The 17813-nt window shown below is 36.7% G+C and overlaps 2 protein-coding genes across 3 annotated transcripts in view; one reads left to right on the forward strand and one right to left on the reverse strand.

Annotated features, from left to right (window-relative positions):
• slc13a4 (solute carrier family 13 member 4) overlaps positions 1–14031 on the forward strand; it is a 40692-nt gene extending 26661 nt beyond the window's left edge. The window contains exons 6-16 of one of the 2 annotated variants that reach the window (XM_028451333.1): positions 147–186; positions 301–384; positions 478–662; positions 7515–7634; positions 7866–7967; positions 8195–8296; positions 8429–8538; positions 11368–11489; positions 11595–11756; positions 11875–12012; positions 13486–14031. In XM_028451333.1, coding sequence (XP_028307134.1) covers positions 147–186; positions 301–384; positions 478–662; positions 7515–7634; positions 7866–7967; positions 8195–8296; positions 8429–8538; positions 11368–11489; positions 11595–11756; positions 11875–12012; positions 13486–13623 — 1303 coding nt within the window. In that variant the 3' untranslated portion in view covers positions 13624–14031. The remainder of the gene's footprint in view (positions 1–146; positions 187–300; positions 385–477; positions 663–7514; positions 7635–7865; positions 7968–8194; positions 8297–8428; positions 8539–11367; positions 11490–11594; positions 11757–11874; positions 12013–13485) is intronic. The other variant, XM_028451334.1, reaches the window with a different exon arrangement.
• Positions 14032–15453: 1422 nt separating this feature from the next.
• Positions 15454–17108, reverse strand: coa6 (cytochrome c oxidase assembly factor 6). The gene is made up of 3 exons (XM_028451360.1): positions 16955–17108; positions 16030–16193; positions 15454–15944 (listed from the first exon to the last, which is right to left on the reverse strand). Exons 2-3 carry the CDS (start codon positions 16177–16179, stop codon positions 15846–15848), a joined length of 249 nt encoding a protein of 82 aa, XP_028307161.1. The 5' UTR covers positions 16180–16193; positions 16955–17108; the 3' UTR covers positions 15454–15845.
• Between the last annotated feature and the right edge of the window lie 705 nt (positions 17109–17813).

Consider the following 17813-nt stretch of genomic DNA (forward strand, 5'->3'; position numbering starts at 1 on the left):
TTCTCCCATTTTATTAAAAAAAAAGCCTTTGATTTATTGATCTATGAGTTCTACACTATGTCTTTACCTGTGTAGCTTAAACACTTCACAGACATTTATCAACTTGATATTTATATTTATGTTTCTCTTCTATGTTTGAATGACAGCAATGACTGCTCTAAACAGGAGCTTTCTTCAATCAGTGAGGTGAGTTGTGTCTAGAATTTTTTGGTGTGGTACCTACAAGTTAACAGTACAATTAAATAATATACTTATAGAAAGTTATAAAGCTGATTTTTCTGTTTTTTTCTTCCACTTCAGGGACAGACTGAAGTAAATGGTTTGGGTTTGATGCCAATATCTGGCCAGGAATTTAATCAACACACTAATGGACACCTACCACAGGTAAGTTACATTTAAAAAAAAGTTGCATACAGTACTTTAAGTTTTTTAGGCTTTTTAGATAAAAAGAAAAATATCTAAATGTTGTTGTTTTAGATTGCGATTGAAATCCCGAATGTGAGGCGGGTGAAGGCGAGGAGAGATTCCCAGTATCCCACCAAGAGGGATCACATGATCTGCAAATGCCTGTCATTAAGCATCACCTACGCTGCAACCATCGGAGGACTCATCACCATCACTGGCACGTCAACCAACCTCATCTTTGCTGAGCAGTTCAACACGTAGGTGCACCTGCCATTAAACTAAATCTAACTATCACTGATAAAGTTACCTGAGTATTTATCTTTGGAATATAAAAACAAAGACATGAGAGAAAAGCCAACAACTGCATAATGGACATTAAACAATAACTCAGACAATTGGGCGGAAAGTTTCAACTTTTTCGAAAAATTGCTGCAAAAGTTGCTGTATTTTAAGACTTTATTATTATTATTATCCATAACTCTGTTTGAACTGATTGTCTTTGAACTTTTTCACTAACAATACAGAAAAGGGCTCGAATTCACAACAATTCAACAAGATATGTCTCATTTCCATCGCAGTTTAAAGGTTTTTTTTTTTTTTTTTTAAACTATATTAAACATAGAACATGTGGTTTTAAGTTTTTGCAACAAAAACAAAAATTCTCAAAATGAATAATTTGTACTTTTCTTGTAAGAATCTCCTCAATGCAGGATTGTCTCTCCGCAGGGGGAATGTTTATTGCAGTGCAGCTGATAAAACAATCCTCACAGATATGTTAGAACATACAAAGGATATTTTACAAATATGCAATAAAAATGAATTATTATCTGCCAAAAATGGATCCATTTACACATTTAAGAGTATGTGAACTACGGGGCCATTATTGTAGCAAGCATAGTAGTATTTTGATCCACTATGTGTAATCTATATTATGCCTCTAGATTGGACTTGTTCTTACTCGTGACTTTTGCTAAACTCTTGCTCAAGAAGAGTCGCGTGCATGCAGCGATTTTTGAATTTGCGCATGAGATTTTGCCTATTTTAAATGGTGCCAACAGTGAATTAAGTGCAATCTCTATCAAAGATCATCCTTAAAAGTACTTCTAGCAGACATTAATAACTAAACACACCCGTTTGCCTCTATTTTGCGTGGCAGAGTCGTAGTGCCTGTTGTGATACAGTTTGTGACTAGACTAAATGGTGGTTTCGGTCGCTGTGGTGGAGCAACCATTAACCGCCGACTTCCGTAGCTGATGGTGGCTGACACAAGGCGGCTGAAGTCTGCATTTACTCATGGATTTCAGCCACACTTTGTGCAATCGACCAGAACCACCAATGTGTTGGGTCAAGGAATTTGATTAAGGAGGGTAAAAGTTGCAACCTGATCTCACAGGGGATCGTGAAACTATCCCGTAAATGTATCCATTATTTAATCCATTCCAACATGGTTCAAATGAGAAGATGCTTCAGATGGTAGAAAGTCACGCTCGGAGTCGATCTCCTACTGGCCCTGTGAAAGACGGAGGCCTTGACCACTCGATTCATGCAAAAATGATGTGGTACCTCTAAAAACAAGGCTTTGGCAAACAACTGCCAAATTAGTTTGAAAAATGAATTCCTAGTGGCAGTAAAATATGACAAAATCATGTTGGCACCCACAGAACAATAGATTAATTCATTTACGTCATAGTTTCATCATCCCCCGTGAGACTGGGCTGAGAGTTGAGTACAAGCTTTTAAAGAATCCTATTCTAGCATGGGTAGAACATGTAAACATTAGGGGTGGGTACGGTGGCTGGGAAGTGTCAGGTGAATGCATTTGCAGAAACGAACACAAATGCAAACAGGTCACAACACGAATGCAAACCGGCCACAACGGAAGTGTTTCCGACAGACCGGTATTACAGTCAGACGGGTATTATGATATGATAGACTGATATGAAAAATATAAGAGTATCCTAATCAACTTTCACTTACTTTCATACGCGTTTCGATGTCTTCTTCTTGTTCTTAACTGTTCTGGTGGGTTAAAAACATCTGCCAGAAACGTGTCCGTCTGTAATACCGGTCCGTCGGAAACACTTCCGTTGTGGCCGGTTTGCATTCGTGTTGTGACCTTTTTGCATTTGTGTTCATTTCTTTAAATGCATTCACCTGACACTTCCTGGCCACCGGGTTTCCGCAACGGAACGTTACGGTAACGGTGTGACGATACTGCGATTATTGATGTATTGGTCAGAAATCAATCTACGATAATCTGTGACATAAGAAAAAAAATATTAAGTGAAAAAATACAATTTTTATTTTATATCTCTGAAAGACAATAAATTGATAAAGTGTCCAATGAACAGTGACAATATTTTAGTGCAACATTTCTGTAAACAATATATTGGTTCCTTCAACAAAGAGTGACAACATTTCTGTGAAGACCTACCTGCACATTTTAGTGAAAAAGCAGAAAAAGTTTTGAAAATGATAAAATAAATCTTAAATTAAAAACAAAAAAAATGTAAAAAATTTAAATTGTTATTATTTTTTTTTAAATCGATACTTAGCGCAAGCATGTCGATAATCGATCGTGCGAAAAAATATCGTGATATATCACCGTATCGTCACACTCCTAGTCAACATTACATAGAGAAGTCCTCTCCAGGTTCACCCTGGGAACCTTCTCACTGCTCGTGGAGTTTCATATGAGTCAGACAGACCCACAGATCCTGTCTCATTTATAAGTTATATGTACAGTTTGAGTGATTTAGTAGCGACTATGAAACACTTTGTGTTACCTCAGTACAGTGTTAATTGGCTAAAAGCCCAACTTCTTTTAATTTTTCGTTGACCATATTTTATTAAGCAACAATAACTAGACTAATTGATAAAAATACATGTGAGCGAAAACTATATCAAAACGCATTGATCACATCAAATCTGCCTGTGTGTATTTACAAACATTAATAGTATTCCGTATCAGATTGATCAATGGTTAATTTAATCTTTAAAAACATGCGTTTACGCTTATCCTGCATATTTGAGTCGACTAAAACAGATTTGGTCAACTAAAATATTAATGTCATTTCATTGACTAAAACGAGACTACAACTGAAAGAGTCCTGGTGACTAAATTATGAATTTAAGTTGCATTTTGGTCACATGACTAAAAATAAATCAAAAGGAAATTTACTTTGATCTCCTGACATGTTTGACTGAAAAAAGCTGTTTGAATAAATGAAACCTTAACATATTATTCAAAAAGAAGATAAAATTAACTTGCTGTAATTACTACGTGGAAGTCAAGGACACATCAAAAACGACCAGCAGATGCCTCTGAAGAAGACTGGCAATAACAGTCGAAACATGTCAGGAGATCTCCTGGAAAAAAATGTGTGTGAATAAATGAAACCTTAACATATGAAATCCAAATGAAGCCCGCCTCAGTATCTGGGGGCACCACGGTGGGACTGGTATCAAACCAGTAAGCCTGTGTAGTCCTGACTGAGCCGATTTCCGTTAGCTGCTGCGCTAATCCTGGCAGGAACAAGTTCTTCAACAGGAACCTTGTTGGACAAAGGTCAGGTTTTCATTCAGTTTGATAAAGTACTTGTAACCCTAGTATGACAGGACAACTAGTAGTTTTACTGCTTTATAGTATTAGCATAATGAGCATAACGCGATTGGTTAGCATGGCTAAAACAACACCTCTAAATGCACCTGTTTGTTTCTGTTCTATTGAAGTGATTTCCAAGTTTGAATAAAATGACTCTGGGTTGGTTGAAGGGAATAATGATAAAGTGAATATTTAGACAGCAAATACGTATCAGAGCAGAAACAAATGACCTGGTCTACACTCTGCTTTATTCAATATCTCCACCAGCTGTGCCTAATGTTCACTCTTAACTCAGCAGCTAATGTATCTAATAGTGTTTTAAATAGGGGTGTCCCGAGCCGATATCAATATCGGATATTGGTCCGATATTAGCATGAAAAAACGAATATCGGATATCAGATTCTACGGAGCCCCTGAAGGGACACGGATATCTATTTTTTTTTATTGCGTGCTCACATAATACTAGTATTGTGTAAGCGAGCACGTGAAGTTAGTTGCTAACCCTAATAATGAAGCTTTACTAGATGCTCTAACATGATTAACTCCTTACGAGCAGAGCATGCCGCCTGATGACTGACGTTTATAAGCGCGCACGTAAAAGATTTCACGTGCGCGCTTAAAACTCCCTTAGACCTTCTTTTACGCGCTTACGTATTAGTTTCACGCGCTCACGCTCACAGGGACTCAGTAGGATTCAAATTTCCGGATTCTTCATTTTTTTTTAAATTTACTTTATTCAATTGTAGAATACTGTAGATATTGTGTTGAAGGTTGAAATGTATGTAACCAATTGGTTAATAACTAACGCGTCAGTTTTTCGTCATACCTACTGTTGCTGACTATTGTTCTCTGTTTGAGTGACATGACTTGATCAAACCTTTTCTAACATTCCACACTATGAAATAAGTCATTATTATTTTTTTATTAAAGAAAAAAAAGTATGTATGATTCATGCTGATGTTGGATCAATATCAGTATCGGCCGATACGCAAGGCAGCAATATCTGTATCATATCGGAAATGAAAAAGTTGTATTGGGACATCCCTAGTTTTAAAGTCAAAATTCTTAAAATTCTATGTAATTGTTTCTGATAAAGGGACAACATATTATATGTCAGTTTGTATCATATTAAACGTGTTGCTTTACGTTGTTGTTAAATAGATTGAATGAAGGTGGCATTGACCCCTGTGATAGTTTTCTTTTTCCTACACACTTGATTTTCATCTGTACAAACATGTCGTACTGTGTCTAACGCAGTCTGGGACTTTGATGGTGTGCGTGCTGGGATAGTGGGTGTTGTGGCTCCTGCTGGTGCTAATAAGGAGCTATTGTATCATTTTCCAGATGCTTACACGCATTCATGCTATGTTTCTGACTCCACCACCTTTGATAGTAGAAATATTTAAAAGTCCCAAAACCTTTGGTACATTTTGGCTTTGTTGATATTACTGTGTTCTTATTTCATCTCATGCAAATTCCAAATGTTGTATCCTAGTGCAGGGATTCTGGGACCCACATTTTGCCACGGTCATTAAATCTCGACCCACTTTTTTTTTTTAGAATTCAACTAACCAATTTTAGTTTTTCAAAAATAGCTGTTGAAAACACGCATGTACGTATAATACATACTCTTTTAAACATAAATCTATATATTTCCATGTGCAACATGCATTTCACGGCCCGCCTGTCAAAAGAAAAGTTTCTTTCAAAATAAAAGTCCAACATGAGAGACATTAAGTGTATATTTATTTTCGACTAGCTGTCTGCGGCCCACCCAGTACATTTTTGGGTCCCGACCCACCAGTTGAGAACTGCTGTCTTAGTGCATACCTGAAATAAGGGTAGTCATGGTGCTGCCTTTTATAAGCTGTGTGCTATCGATCCACTTGTTCTTTATGTTATTTGTTTGTTACAATCACAGATGTACGACATGTAGGGGTGAGTATTGGCAAGGATGTTGCAATACGATACGTATCACCATATTTGGGTCACGATACAATATTATCACGATATATCGTGATATTCTACCCAGTTAATATCAAAATTAAACGTAGAGATGAAAAACCAAGTTGCTGTATTTGTTCATCAGAAGATATTGATCATTCAGAGGACAAATTGAGTCAAAACTATTTGCTTCAAAAAAACATCCTATTTATTATTTATTATTAGTGTTTTTTGCACAAAAGGAAAATGCAGTGTTACACACTGCCATCATAAAATAAAGTGCAACAATTTTCTTTTCACTGAAACTACTGTGTAGAAGTCTCAAATTAATTATTGATTAAATATCAGAAGAAAAAAAAAAAAAATTATATATTTTTTTAAATCGATTAAAAAAAAAGAAAAAAGGTTTAAAATCGGCACACAAAAAATCGTGATATATTGTGAAATCGATTTTTTTTTTTTTCTACACCCCTAAGCTACTAAATTAGTAGCTTTTGTCGTAAGCACACCACCTCTCCCTCTTCATTCCAGCAGAAGCAGTCTGGAATATTTGAGTGATTTTAAAACGTTCCATCAACATCAACGGCCTAATGCTGCCTGATTTTCCCAAATTCCGTTGCAGAGTTGAATGATTTCTACATCATTTTAGACTTTTCCATTTCATCAGATTTCCCTGATCAGATGTCATTACTGTCTATAAAAGGTCTAGAGGTTTCCCCCCTCCTTTGCTTATCTAAAACTAGGACTGGGTATTGAGACTCGTGGTGTGCATTACCATTATATGATTTGCATGTCACAATATGATATACTGTACTTCGCAATATCAATAATTACAAATTTCTCCTTTACAGCTACAAAATTACATGACACAGTTTATTACATTTTTTTAATAAACTTGCGAGAACAAGTAAATGGTAACTAGCTGTAATTCAAGTACAGTACCAATATAAAAAAAAAAGTTAAACTTTTACTTCTACAACAGATTCTGAACCTGTTCATCACTTAAATTATTAAAAATAAGTAACATCTATAAAAGTGCCCAGTATGTTTTATGAAAATAAAGTGTGATCAACTTCCAATCTAAAATGGATTAAAGACTGATGTAGTTTAATAAGGTCTGATGTGGTTCACTGACACCAAATACCAAGTTTTTTTTTGGTAAAAATGATATGATTAAAAAAATAATTATTTGAATATTTTTTAAGATAACCGCGTGGTGAAATATCGTGATTAATTAAGACACATTTGACCACACTTCATTTCATCTCACAGTGATGCAAACTTAACACAAACATTACAATACCAGCATCTGGCTCAGTATTCTCCCCTAAAATATGTGTTAGCTTGTTGCTAATTCTTGGACCACAGACGGCTATCTCATTTTTGCATTTTTACAGCAAGTATCACGTACCAAAAGTATTCCTGCTTTATATCTGAGATCCTTTACAATAAATAATAAACTGTTTGTTTGCTGAGTTTCCTGTCCAAATCTCTTCTTTAATAATCTACAAGTCCTGACTTTGATTTGTAACATGAAACCTCCTGATCTTCCTCTTTCCAGACGATATCCAGATGCTAAAGTGATCAACTTTGGCACATGGTTCATTTTCAGCTTCCCCATCGCTCTCATCATGCTGGTGCTCACCTGGCTGTGGCTGCATTTCCTCTTCCTTGGTTGCAAGTACGTTCCCACTAATGCTTTCATTGCCCATCTTTACATCATATGCTGATGGACAGATTTTGCAATAATTGTGGTGGAAATCTCTTAACCCTACTCTCATATCTTATCATTAAGGGATCATAATAATCCCTTTACCCTGTTTAGTTGGGCAACCTCCAGAGCTGCAGGTTGTACAAATGTCCGCATTGTCATCAAAACGTGGTTGATGTTTTTTGCTGTTTGTGTGTTTAGCTTCAGAGAGACTTGTTCATTGAGTAAGAAACGCAAAACCAGAAGGGAGATGCTGTCGGAGATGAGGATCCATGAGGAGTACGCAAAACTAGGACCTATCAGGTATGATGACCTGTCGGCTGACTGACTGTAGCTTACAGAAATCCAATTACAATCTATTCAGAAACTGTCAAATAATGGGGTTTATTTTATTTTCAAGGTGGAAAAATGTAAAAAAAAAAAAGTGTTCGTTTATGTGTTCAAGCACTCAAGCAGCACGTTGTGGAGCCATCATCATGTCACACATGTAATTATTGCTGACAGGCACTTGTGGTTTGTGTGTGTCGCAGCTATCCAGAGGTGGTGACAGGTGTTTTCTTCATCCTGATGACACTGCTGTGGTTCACCAGAGAGCCTGGCTTTGTGCCTGGCTGGACGTCTCTTTTCGAAAAGTAAGGAAGATTGCACATCTGCAACACGCACATAAAACGTTCTACTAAAATCACTGTTGAGTGCTGCTCACTCAGTCAAATAGATGAGTGCTTTAAGAAGCATATGATGGTTATATGTTACCTTTTTCTCAGGAAAGGCTACAGGACTGACGCGACAGTCTCAGTCTTTCTGGGATTCCTGCTCTTCCTCATCCCCGCCAGGCGCCCCTTCTCCTCCTCATCCTCCAAACGTAAGAATGCAGGTGCGGAACATCCGTTGTACGACGTGGGGCATCCAGGTTTTTCCAGCTGGGACACCTACACATACACTATCAGTCAAAAGTTTTAGAACAACCTCATTTTTCCAGTTACTAATTGCAATTCAAGTCGTGCAAGTCAAATAAATAGCTTGAAATGGCACAAGTGTAAGTACTGAGGTTAAAAAAAGAGGTTTGTTTACCCAAAACTGAAAAATAATGTACATTTCAGAATTATACTAATAGGCCTTTTTCAGGGAACACGAAGTGGGTTAACAATTTAAAGCTGTTCTGCAGCAGTGAAGGTTGAATCAGCCTTGAAAGCTGGTGCTACTCATTCCTACAGCTGTTCCAACTTTTCTTGGTTACTGACCCCCTCTGTTTGCATAAAAGCAGTGTTGGTACACACTGTGGTACCAGACTCTCATGAGCATCAGGTGAACAGTATTGTTCATGGATTCCATCATTTCTTTTTCCACTCAAATTGTTGATTTGTTCTGTGCTTTCATTTCAGCGTGCAACGACACAAGAAAATGAATAATTATCAGTAAAAACCTGGAAAAAGTGTGGTGTTCGAAAACTTTTGTCCAGTACTAGTGTATAAACACACAAAATCCTATACTCATATGGGGCTCTATTCTCCCATGCGCGTAAGTCAGAAAAGCCACGCAGCAGCGCTATTCTCCCTCTGTACTTAAGTCAGTCGCTGCGGGCCTTCATCCCAGTTACGCACTCTGGGTGGAGCGGGCATGAAATGTGGGTGTTCCCATTCAAATCTGGCCTTGCGCGCATTCTACCGTCTGCTAAAGTTATTTTCCTCTTACCTGGAATAAGTGCAGCGCCCCCATAAGGTGAAACATTATATTGCACTAGAAATAGGGATGTAACGATTCACTCAACTCCCGATACGATTCGATTCACGATGCTGGGTTCACGATACGATTCTCTCACGATTTATTTTACAAAATGGGACTGTAGACAAAAATTTTTTTTTGGGAAAAAAACTAGAAAATACTGTACTATTTTCCTTTTATATTTCATTGTCAAAAGAATCCCTTGATAAACTATTCAAAACAATGCAATTTAACTACAAATAAATCTTGAATGAAACAAATAAAGGAATAATACAAATGAAAATGAAGCCTATTAATTTAAATTCTGGTTGTATAATAAACAATGCAAAACTGCATAACAGTTCTTTTTCTTTTAAAAGTGCAACTGAAAATGTATTTTGTGCCTTAACAATTGGACTTTAAAAAAAAAAAAAACCGTGATTACACTGATTTACGTCATATTTGTTTGGACCAGCAGAGGGCGCTGGTAACCCAGTGGTCGGTTGGCATGCGGATATCTTGCAGTGAAGAAGAGAAGCTATGCTAGCAGACAGAGCTAATAGAAAAACGTGACTTTTACAGATATTCAAGTAATATTACAGATATTCTTTCAGTGCTAAAGGGGCAATGAATCATTTATTAACATATTTAAGAGTAGAAGGCAGCCAGAAAGAAAGAAAGTATTAGCAGACTCCGCCCGCCGCCTACAATTGTGGTTAAAAAAAGTACTGCGATTCAATTTTCAGAAATTCGATATCAACCGTGATACCTATGAATCGATTTTTAACTGCCTTACGATTAATCGTTACATCCCTAACTAGAAATATGGACTTAGTTACATTTAAAGCCACACGGACTCATAATATTGCAGAAGAGAGTCCCAGAATCCCAGCATTTCTAATATGTTCACATTTACCAGTTCTAGACGGGACAAAATGTGTTACATTTCATTATATTTTATCCGTACCGTCCACTCTTTGTCCTGGAAGGGGGTGAGAACAGCGTCGCAGAGCTGATCAGCTGTGTGCCGTGGTGCGCGCGTCAGCTGTTGCAGCTCAGTAAATGAAACTCTGACAGACAACAGGCTGATTAAACTATTTTAACACCGTGTGTAACGTAAAGCTACAGTGTGATCACACTACAAGAGTAAATAAGAAGTGAAACATTGATGACAGATGATGATCAGCCTGAAGGCACGCATAGATCAGTCATCAGCCATTGGTTGGTCTGATAGTCATTTGCATTGATTCTTTTCATTCCTGACTACTTTTCCTCCGTAGTTGATTTATTTATTATTTTCAACTTTGGTCATTTATGTATTTATGAAACTACTCTTAAGCAAAATGTATCTTTAAACAAATGTTTTCTTTAAAAGATAAGTGAAGTTAAGATGGTATTTCCTAAATGGCCGTGGTCACCAGGTAGCCCGTACAGACTAATGGAGGGGCCCTCAGGCCTGTTTTAACAAGAGCACTATTTGCTAGGCTTCAAACTCACAAAAATAAATTCAACTGATAGATGTAGTCAGTAGAGTTAAATACTGTTGCACTTTATATAGTTAAAAAGAAATAAATTAATTAACCATCTTTAAATGTCTATTTCCACTGAAACATTGTTACAAACGTGTTCAAGTATAAGATAGGATTTCGTTAAAGATGCTGCAGATTTGGTGTTTATATTGTGATGCTTTAAAAAGCAAAAAAACAAAATATATATTTATCCTTTGAAATGTTTCAGAAGTGGTCATTTTAAAAATTTAACAATTGCAGAAATTAAGTGAAACAAAGTGTTGTGTGTTGAAACTCAGGTATTTACTACCTTTTTAAATGAATGCTTGTCATCCTTTTTTCTCTAATTAAAGTGAAAAAGTGAACTTTTAATATTTCAGTATATATTAAACTGGTAGTCCTTCAGATTATTCAGTAACGTTAAAGTAGCTCGTGGTTTGGTGGCCCCTGCCCTAAATACATTTAACAGTTTCACCTACTATGGTTTTAACCAGATGAGAGTTCAGACTCAGACCCTCTCGCCCCGATGATCACCTGGAAGGACTTCCAGAGACTGATGCCATGGGAGATTGTCATCCTGGTGGGAGGAGGATACGCACTAGCTGCTGGATGTAAGGTACTGTATCACAAAGTTACACCATTTTAACATCTATTATTAAGTCTGTGTCATGAACTGTTGTAGAAAATGAAGTAATATTGTGATTTGTGCGTGTGTGTGCAGGTGTCTGGTCTGTCTGTGTGGATTGGCAGACAGCTGGAGCCCATGAGTGGTCTCCCTCCCTGGGCCGTCACCCTGCTGGCCTGTCTGCTGGTGTCTGCAGTCACTGAGTTTGCCTCTAACCCAGCAACCCTCACCGTCTTCTTACCCATCCTGTCTGCGTTGGTACGACCACCGTACTTTAAATTCAGACCACACGTCATACTTTAAGTGAATTGACCATGTAGCCTACACTGCTGTGTCGTTTTATTTTTCCTCTGATTTTTCTCTTTTCTCCGTCCAGTCAGAGACTCTACAAATCAACCCACTGCACACTTTGATCCCGTCCACCATGTGCGTGTCATTTGGGGTCATGCTTCCAGTGGGAAACCCCCCCAACGCCATAGTCTTCAGCTACGGCCACGTGCAGATCAGAGACATGGTACAACCCACCCCCCCTGCACACACATGTGCTCTCTTTGCACCTGCAGCCTCATGGGGCTTAAAAGAACAGAACGTCAGATTGTTTGTTACATAACCACACAACAGTTAGTCCAGTGTTTATCAAATGGGGTACAGTACGTGTACCCCTAGGGGTACGCGATGGCACTACAGGGAGTTCTTGAGAGAGAGAGAGAGAGAGAGAGAGAGGGGAAAATAAAAAATGAAAGCATTAAAAATATGGGTTTTTATAATGTTTAGTTAAAGTTAAAAATGATCATCATACTAAATATTATCAGCAACTCACAAAACGACAACAAAAACACACAAAATAAGATAAATAAAATATACTGAATGATAAAAACAACTAACAACCAACAACAAAACACACAAAACGACAGCAAAAACACACTAAGAGAGAAAAATACCATTACCAGCAACACACAAAACAACAACAAAGACACACTAAATGAGAGAAAAATACTTGAGATCACTACAAAATACGCCAAAAGACACACACACTGAGATAGAATAATTTAAATAACACTAACAACACACGAAAAGACAACAAAAACACACAAAATATGAGAAAAATATGCCGAAAAGAACAGACAAACAACAACAAAAACACACAAAATGATGATATTAACAAAATCAGATTATTTCATTATTAGGGGTGTTGGAAAAAATTGATTTGGCAATATATCCCGATGTTACATTGTGCGATTCTCGGATCGATTTGTTTTTTATTTTTTTACATTTTATTTTATTATATTTATTTTTTAACCTTTATTTAATCATGAAAGTCTTTTCCACTGCAGCAGATATTGTAACTACACAAAGAAGTGCTGAAACCTGGGCATGTTGACCGGCTTGTGTTTTTTCAATAAAATCTAAAAAGAAAGTATTAACTTTCTGCATTTATTTGTTGTTCTAGACATATACCTCAGTTAAGTTGCACTAAAGCCATGTTGCACTAAAGTCAAAGTTGGTTTAAAAACCACACACAGATTGTATGTTTTTTTTTATTTTAAGTTGTTGGCACATGGCATGTTAAAGCCAATGTTTTGAGTGTAAAATATACGTAATGTTCTCATGAAGGTGTACACATTTACAGATTAGTTGTTTCTCAAGTCATATATATATAAAAAAAATTACAATAAACGCCTTATACTTTAATATCGGGATATATCGTATCGTATCATGACCTATGTATTCGGATACAAATCGTATCGCCAGATGCCAGGTAATACACACCCCTAATCATTATGTTCTATAGTTGTTTTTTCACAGAATTCTGAGCAAAATGTAGTCGTGGCACAAAGGAGGTAGTTGGACTCAAAAGTAAGAGAAAGGGGGTACTTGAGCCCAAAAAGTGTGAGAACCACAGAGTTAGTCGGTGCTAAAATCCCACCACTATGATCAGTTTTCAGTCCAGTGTGCATGGAGATTGACTGTTTTCTGCTCTCTTCAGGTGAAGGCTGGTTTCGGTGTGAACCTTATCGGTGTTGCAGTGGTGATGTTGGCAATCAGCACCTGGGGGGTTCCCCTCTTCAGTCTGAATGAGTTCCCAGCCTGGGCAGTATCCAGAAACGTCACTGGGAGCTTATAATCATCACAGACAGAGGAATAAGCATCATTACTGAAGGACAGAGAAGGACAGAGGAGTCTGGGAAGAATAACACAGTAAAATGATGTGGACGGATGGTCTCGCTCAGAATCAGATTGATTCAACTGGCCTTAAAGGAGAAAAATGGCTGAAAAGTGAAGAAAGGACCGTTTCATGTATCAATAATGAAAGATTGTATTTGTCATGGGCAAAACAAAGAATGCTACCTTTGTCAAGGTGGCCATTAGGGGAAACCCAAAACTACTACAGACATGTTTTTTTACACAATAATGCTATTGCAGGTTGATGTATACTGTCATCATGTGTTTAATAAATCCTACATTCTCTCAAAAGGCATAATGTCATATCTTGTTTTAATGAAAACTGTTTGAATTGTGTTTTTGCTTTATACCCTGTGAGCCTTAATGTGATTTCATCAAAGGTTTAGCTAATGCTAATGCTAAGCTAGCTGCCAGGTGGCTGTAAACAAACCAGGTTCTTTTATTCTAGAAATGACCTTTTGCTGTATCCATGTGTTGCTCTTTGACAACACATTATTACACATTTGTCCTTAAATGTGACTTATAGCTGCTAGTCACATGGTTTAGCGTAAAACAATAATGTAGCTGCTGCATTCAAGCTAGGTAAAGGCTTCCATTGTGTCTTTCTCTGTACTGTACTGTACACTCTACTGTAAACTGGTAGATCAGTGGTTTTCTGACAGTCTTTTGTTGCTACACTCTGACATAAACAGTTTTTTTCTTGTTACGCTGTAGTTGTGTCTGTGAAGGGTTTGGTTTTGTTCTGCTGTGAAATGAATCAAAGCCATGTTTTCATCCTGTCAAATTCCTGCTTGCTGTCTCCGACCGATCCACTTTATCCCTGGAGATGCTATTCCAAGGTTGTGGGTGCAAATTCCTGTGTGTTAAACACATAAAAAGTACATATGTAGTGAAGAGTTTTGTTACATTATGGATGCCTCATATCTTTCAGTCACAGTCAGGTGCAGCAGACACAGTTTCTCAGAACTAAGGCCATATAATGAAGCTATGGATTTGTAAAGATCACTTAAAAATAAATAAATAAAAAATTAGTCTTAATACCAAACACTAACATTACTATGTGAGAATTCCCAACAGTAACAACTACTATTACACAGAATGACAATGAATCTGCTGTGCATGAGGGGGATGGCCTTTAGGTTTCTGAAATGTACTTTATTTATGCTAAGCCTTCGACCTGTTTTGTCATTAATCATATTTTTACACTAAAATAATGTCTATCAACTTGTTTGCTTGGTGTTTGTCCCTATTTTTCTCTGTTGTTTACTGTTTAGCGTACTCTCGATGATCTCTTCCCATCATATTTCTCATGGATGCTGATGATTGTTGGTCAAAATATACATTATTTGTGCCATTCTACTCATTAGTTGTTCATCTGCCTTCGCGCATCATAAAACACACTATCTAGCCTCTCACCTGTGAGGCCGTACTATGACAAGTCTGTACTTGACATGCTTTTTTTTTTTATGTCTTCACCTGTTTGACAGACGGGGCAACACTCATGTAAATACACATACATATTGTATTATAAACTAGTGTTTCAAATAAGCTGTATATATATATTTAATTTGTATTTAATTAGAGGGAGGGCTGTGTATTGGTAAAATACATGTACAAGAATAAAATAATTATTGGAACCACTGGGCAGGTTTCGTTTATTCATAAAAACTCACACAATTACCGTATTTAAACTTTACCAACTGCTGAAATAAAGAACGATCTTCAGCAACTCATGAGGATACACGCACTGTTGTAAACAGTGGAAACAGAATACATGTTATATTTATTTATCCTACAAAGAAAAACAGATCTCCCATGTTTTTTTTTTTTTTTTGCATGTTTAGTCTTAGTACCTGTTAAGGATGCAGATTAGCCCCAACTGTGACTAATCCAAAATTTTAAATTGTCTGTGACCAGAAAACAAAATCAAACATTATCTAAAGTGAATGGGTTTTGATCTGCAGCTCTGAAACAATAATCATTTTACCATTTCACGTATATTTATTTAACATGTCCGGCGGTTGAGTGGTCTCTTCCAATAAATAAAAATGAGGAATACAAACAGGCACAGTCCATGATTTAACTCAAAGCTGCTTTTCATTGTCCTCATGTGTCTCAGCCCGTCAATCTGCAGTGTTTGACTGCTTTCATGGGGAGTTGTGGTTATGAAGCCCCCTGAGGGCCGTCAGCTGGTGTAAATCCTTCTGTTTCCATCTTCTCCTTGTATTTTAAAAAGTCTCTCCTCTTTGTGAAATATTTCACCTGCCAGAGAAGAATGAGAGCGACATGGCATTAACGAATGAAATAAATCAATGAAATAAAACATCTGATCAGAGAGGTCTTTTACCCACTGAGCCGGACACTTTGCCTCAAACTCGTTGTGGAACTTCTGACAAGCTGAAACGTTGTCATGATTGTCATCTAAACATTTCCACAGAAGGTCTCGAGCATCCCAGCAGGTTTTTCTCTCAGCGGAGTTTGGAGCTGCTGTCGCCATGTTTGACTCAGATTCTGGGAAAAACCATGAAGAAAAAATAAAATACATCAACCATTAATCCAATAATGAACAAGAATCAAGACTAATATATTATGAATCCAAAATATTTAACCTCAAAAATGGAACTCTAACAGTATGAGCATGAAATACATTGATAATATAGAAATACAGATTTAGATTTAATACAAAAAAATCTCGTTTCATATTTTTTAATCGATCAGATGATATATGTTTTTCTCTGTGTAGTCAAATACAGGTTATGTAATATGGTTTTGTAAATATGTCTTTAACTTTGCTACCTAACAGATGTTCACTCATCTACCATTAATAATAAAATCAGAAAAAAACAAAAAAAAGAACTATATATATATTTGTTAAACTCATTCAAATAAAAAAAAAAATCGAAATACATTGATAGATAGAAATACAAATTTAGATTTAATACAAACAATCTCGTTTTACATTTATTTATAACATGGCCACCTAACAGAACACTGTTTAACAGTCTGTGTCATCATGTGTCAGAACCTGTTCATTCACACTCGTAATGTTATGGCTAATAGTCGTTTAAACATGAGCTCACAACATTTCAAACATACGTTCACAAGTGTTTTCATTCAGAACAAAAACGTGTTCCAAAAAATTTTAAGGAAACTACAGTAAAATTACCGACATACAATAGAAACCTAAAGGCTAAATGTTAGGTTAACGTTGTGTAAAACGAAACCAAACTGTTAGACCAACATTAAACTTACTGCATAAAAGAAATATTTACCGTGTAATGTCTCCTATTTGTCGCTGTCCCTTCACAAACTCCTCAAAATCAATAATAACCGGTTTCAGATCCCAAACATGGACTTTTTATAACGTGTTTATCTGTTGCTGAGTGAAGGACGAGCACTGGACTGTCGCTTAGTGATGACGACAGAAGCGCATTGGCGCCAAAACACCGGCAGATGGCGCCACTGGAGAACTCTTTGAGCAGTGTGAGTCAAAGTGTTGCTTCAATCAGAATCAGAATCAGAATCAGAATCAATTTTAATGCCCATGTAATGTATGTTATACACACGAGGAATTTGACTTGAACTGTGCTCTCTGTGACAATGTAAACATGAAATACAAATATAAACAGTAGTTAAAGACTAATATGTGCAAAACTAAATAAAATAATATAACAAGTTAATAAGACTATTATTTGGGACAACTGTGATATCCAGCAGCCTACTTAAATAACTTTAGTTCCTACACTTTCTAAATCAACTCTTATTCTAAATATCCTGGTAGTAAAGTTCACTTATAATATTCTTTCAGTTGAGCTATCTTTGTTACTTTGGTCCCTTTAACATTTGGAAAGAAGCACATGCCACATGTTAAGGCAGTGATTCTCAACTGGTGGGTCGGGACCATAAAGCGGGTCGCAAACCTGTACAGGGTGGGTCGTGGATAGTTGGTCTAAAATAAATAAATACGTAATGTCTCTCATGTTGGACTTGTCTTTCATTTTGGAAGAAACTTTTCTTTGACAGGCATGCTGTGAAATGCATGTTGCACATGCAAATATATAGATTTATTATTATTATTATTATTATTATTATTATTATTATTATTATTATTATTATTATTATTATTATTAT

This window comes from Gouania willdenowi, chromosome 6 (genome assembly GCF_900634775.1).
Source record: "Gouania willdenowi chromosome 6, fGouWil2.1, whole genome shotgun sequence".
NCBI lineage: Eukaryota > Metazoa > Chordata > Actinopteri > Blenniiformes > Gobiesocidae > Gouania > Gouania willdenowi.

Coding starts and splice junctions, on each gene's coding strand:
- coa6 (XM_028451360.1), bottom strand. CDS start 16,179: ATGGCGACAGCAGCTCCAAACTCCGCTGAGAGAAAAACCTGCTGGGAT. Junction 15,945..16,029: donor CAAAGTGTCCGGCTCAGTGG/GTAAAAGACCTC, acceptor CTTCTCTGGCAG/GTGAAATATTTCACAAAGAG.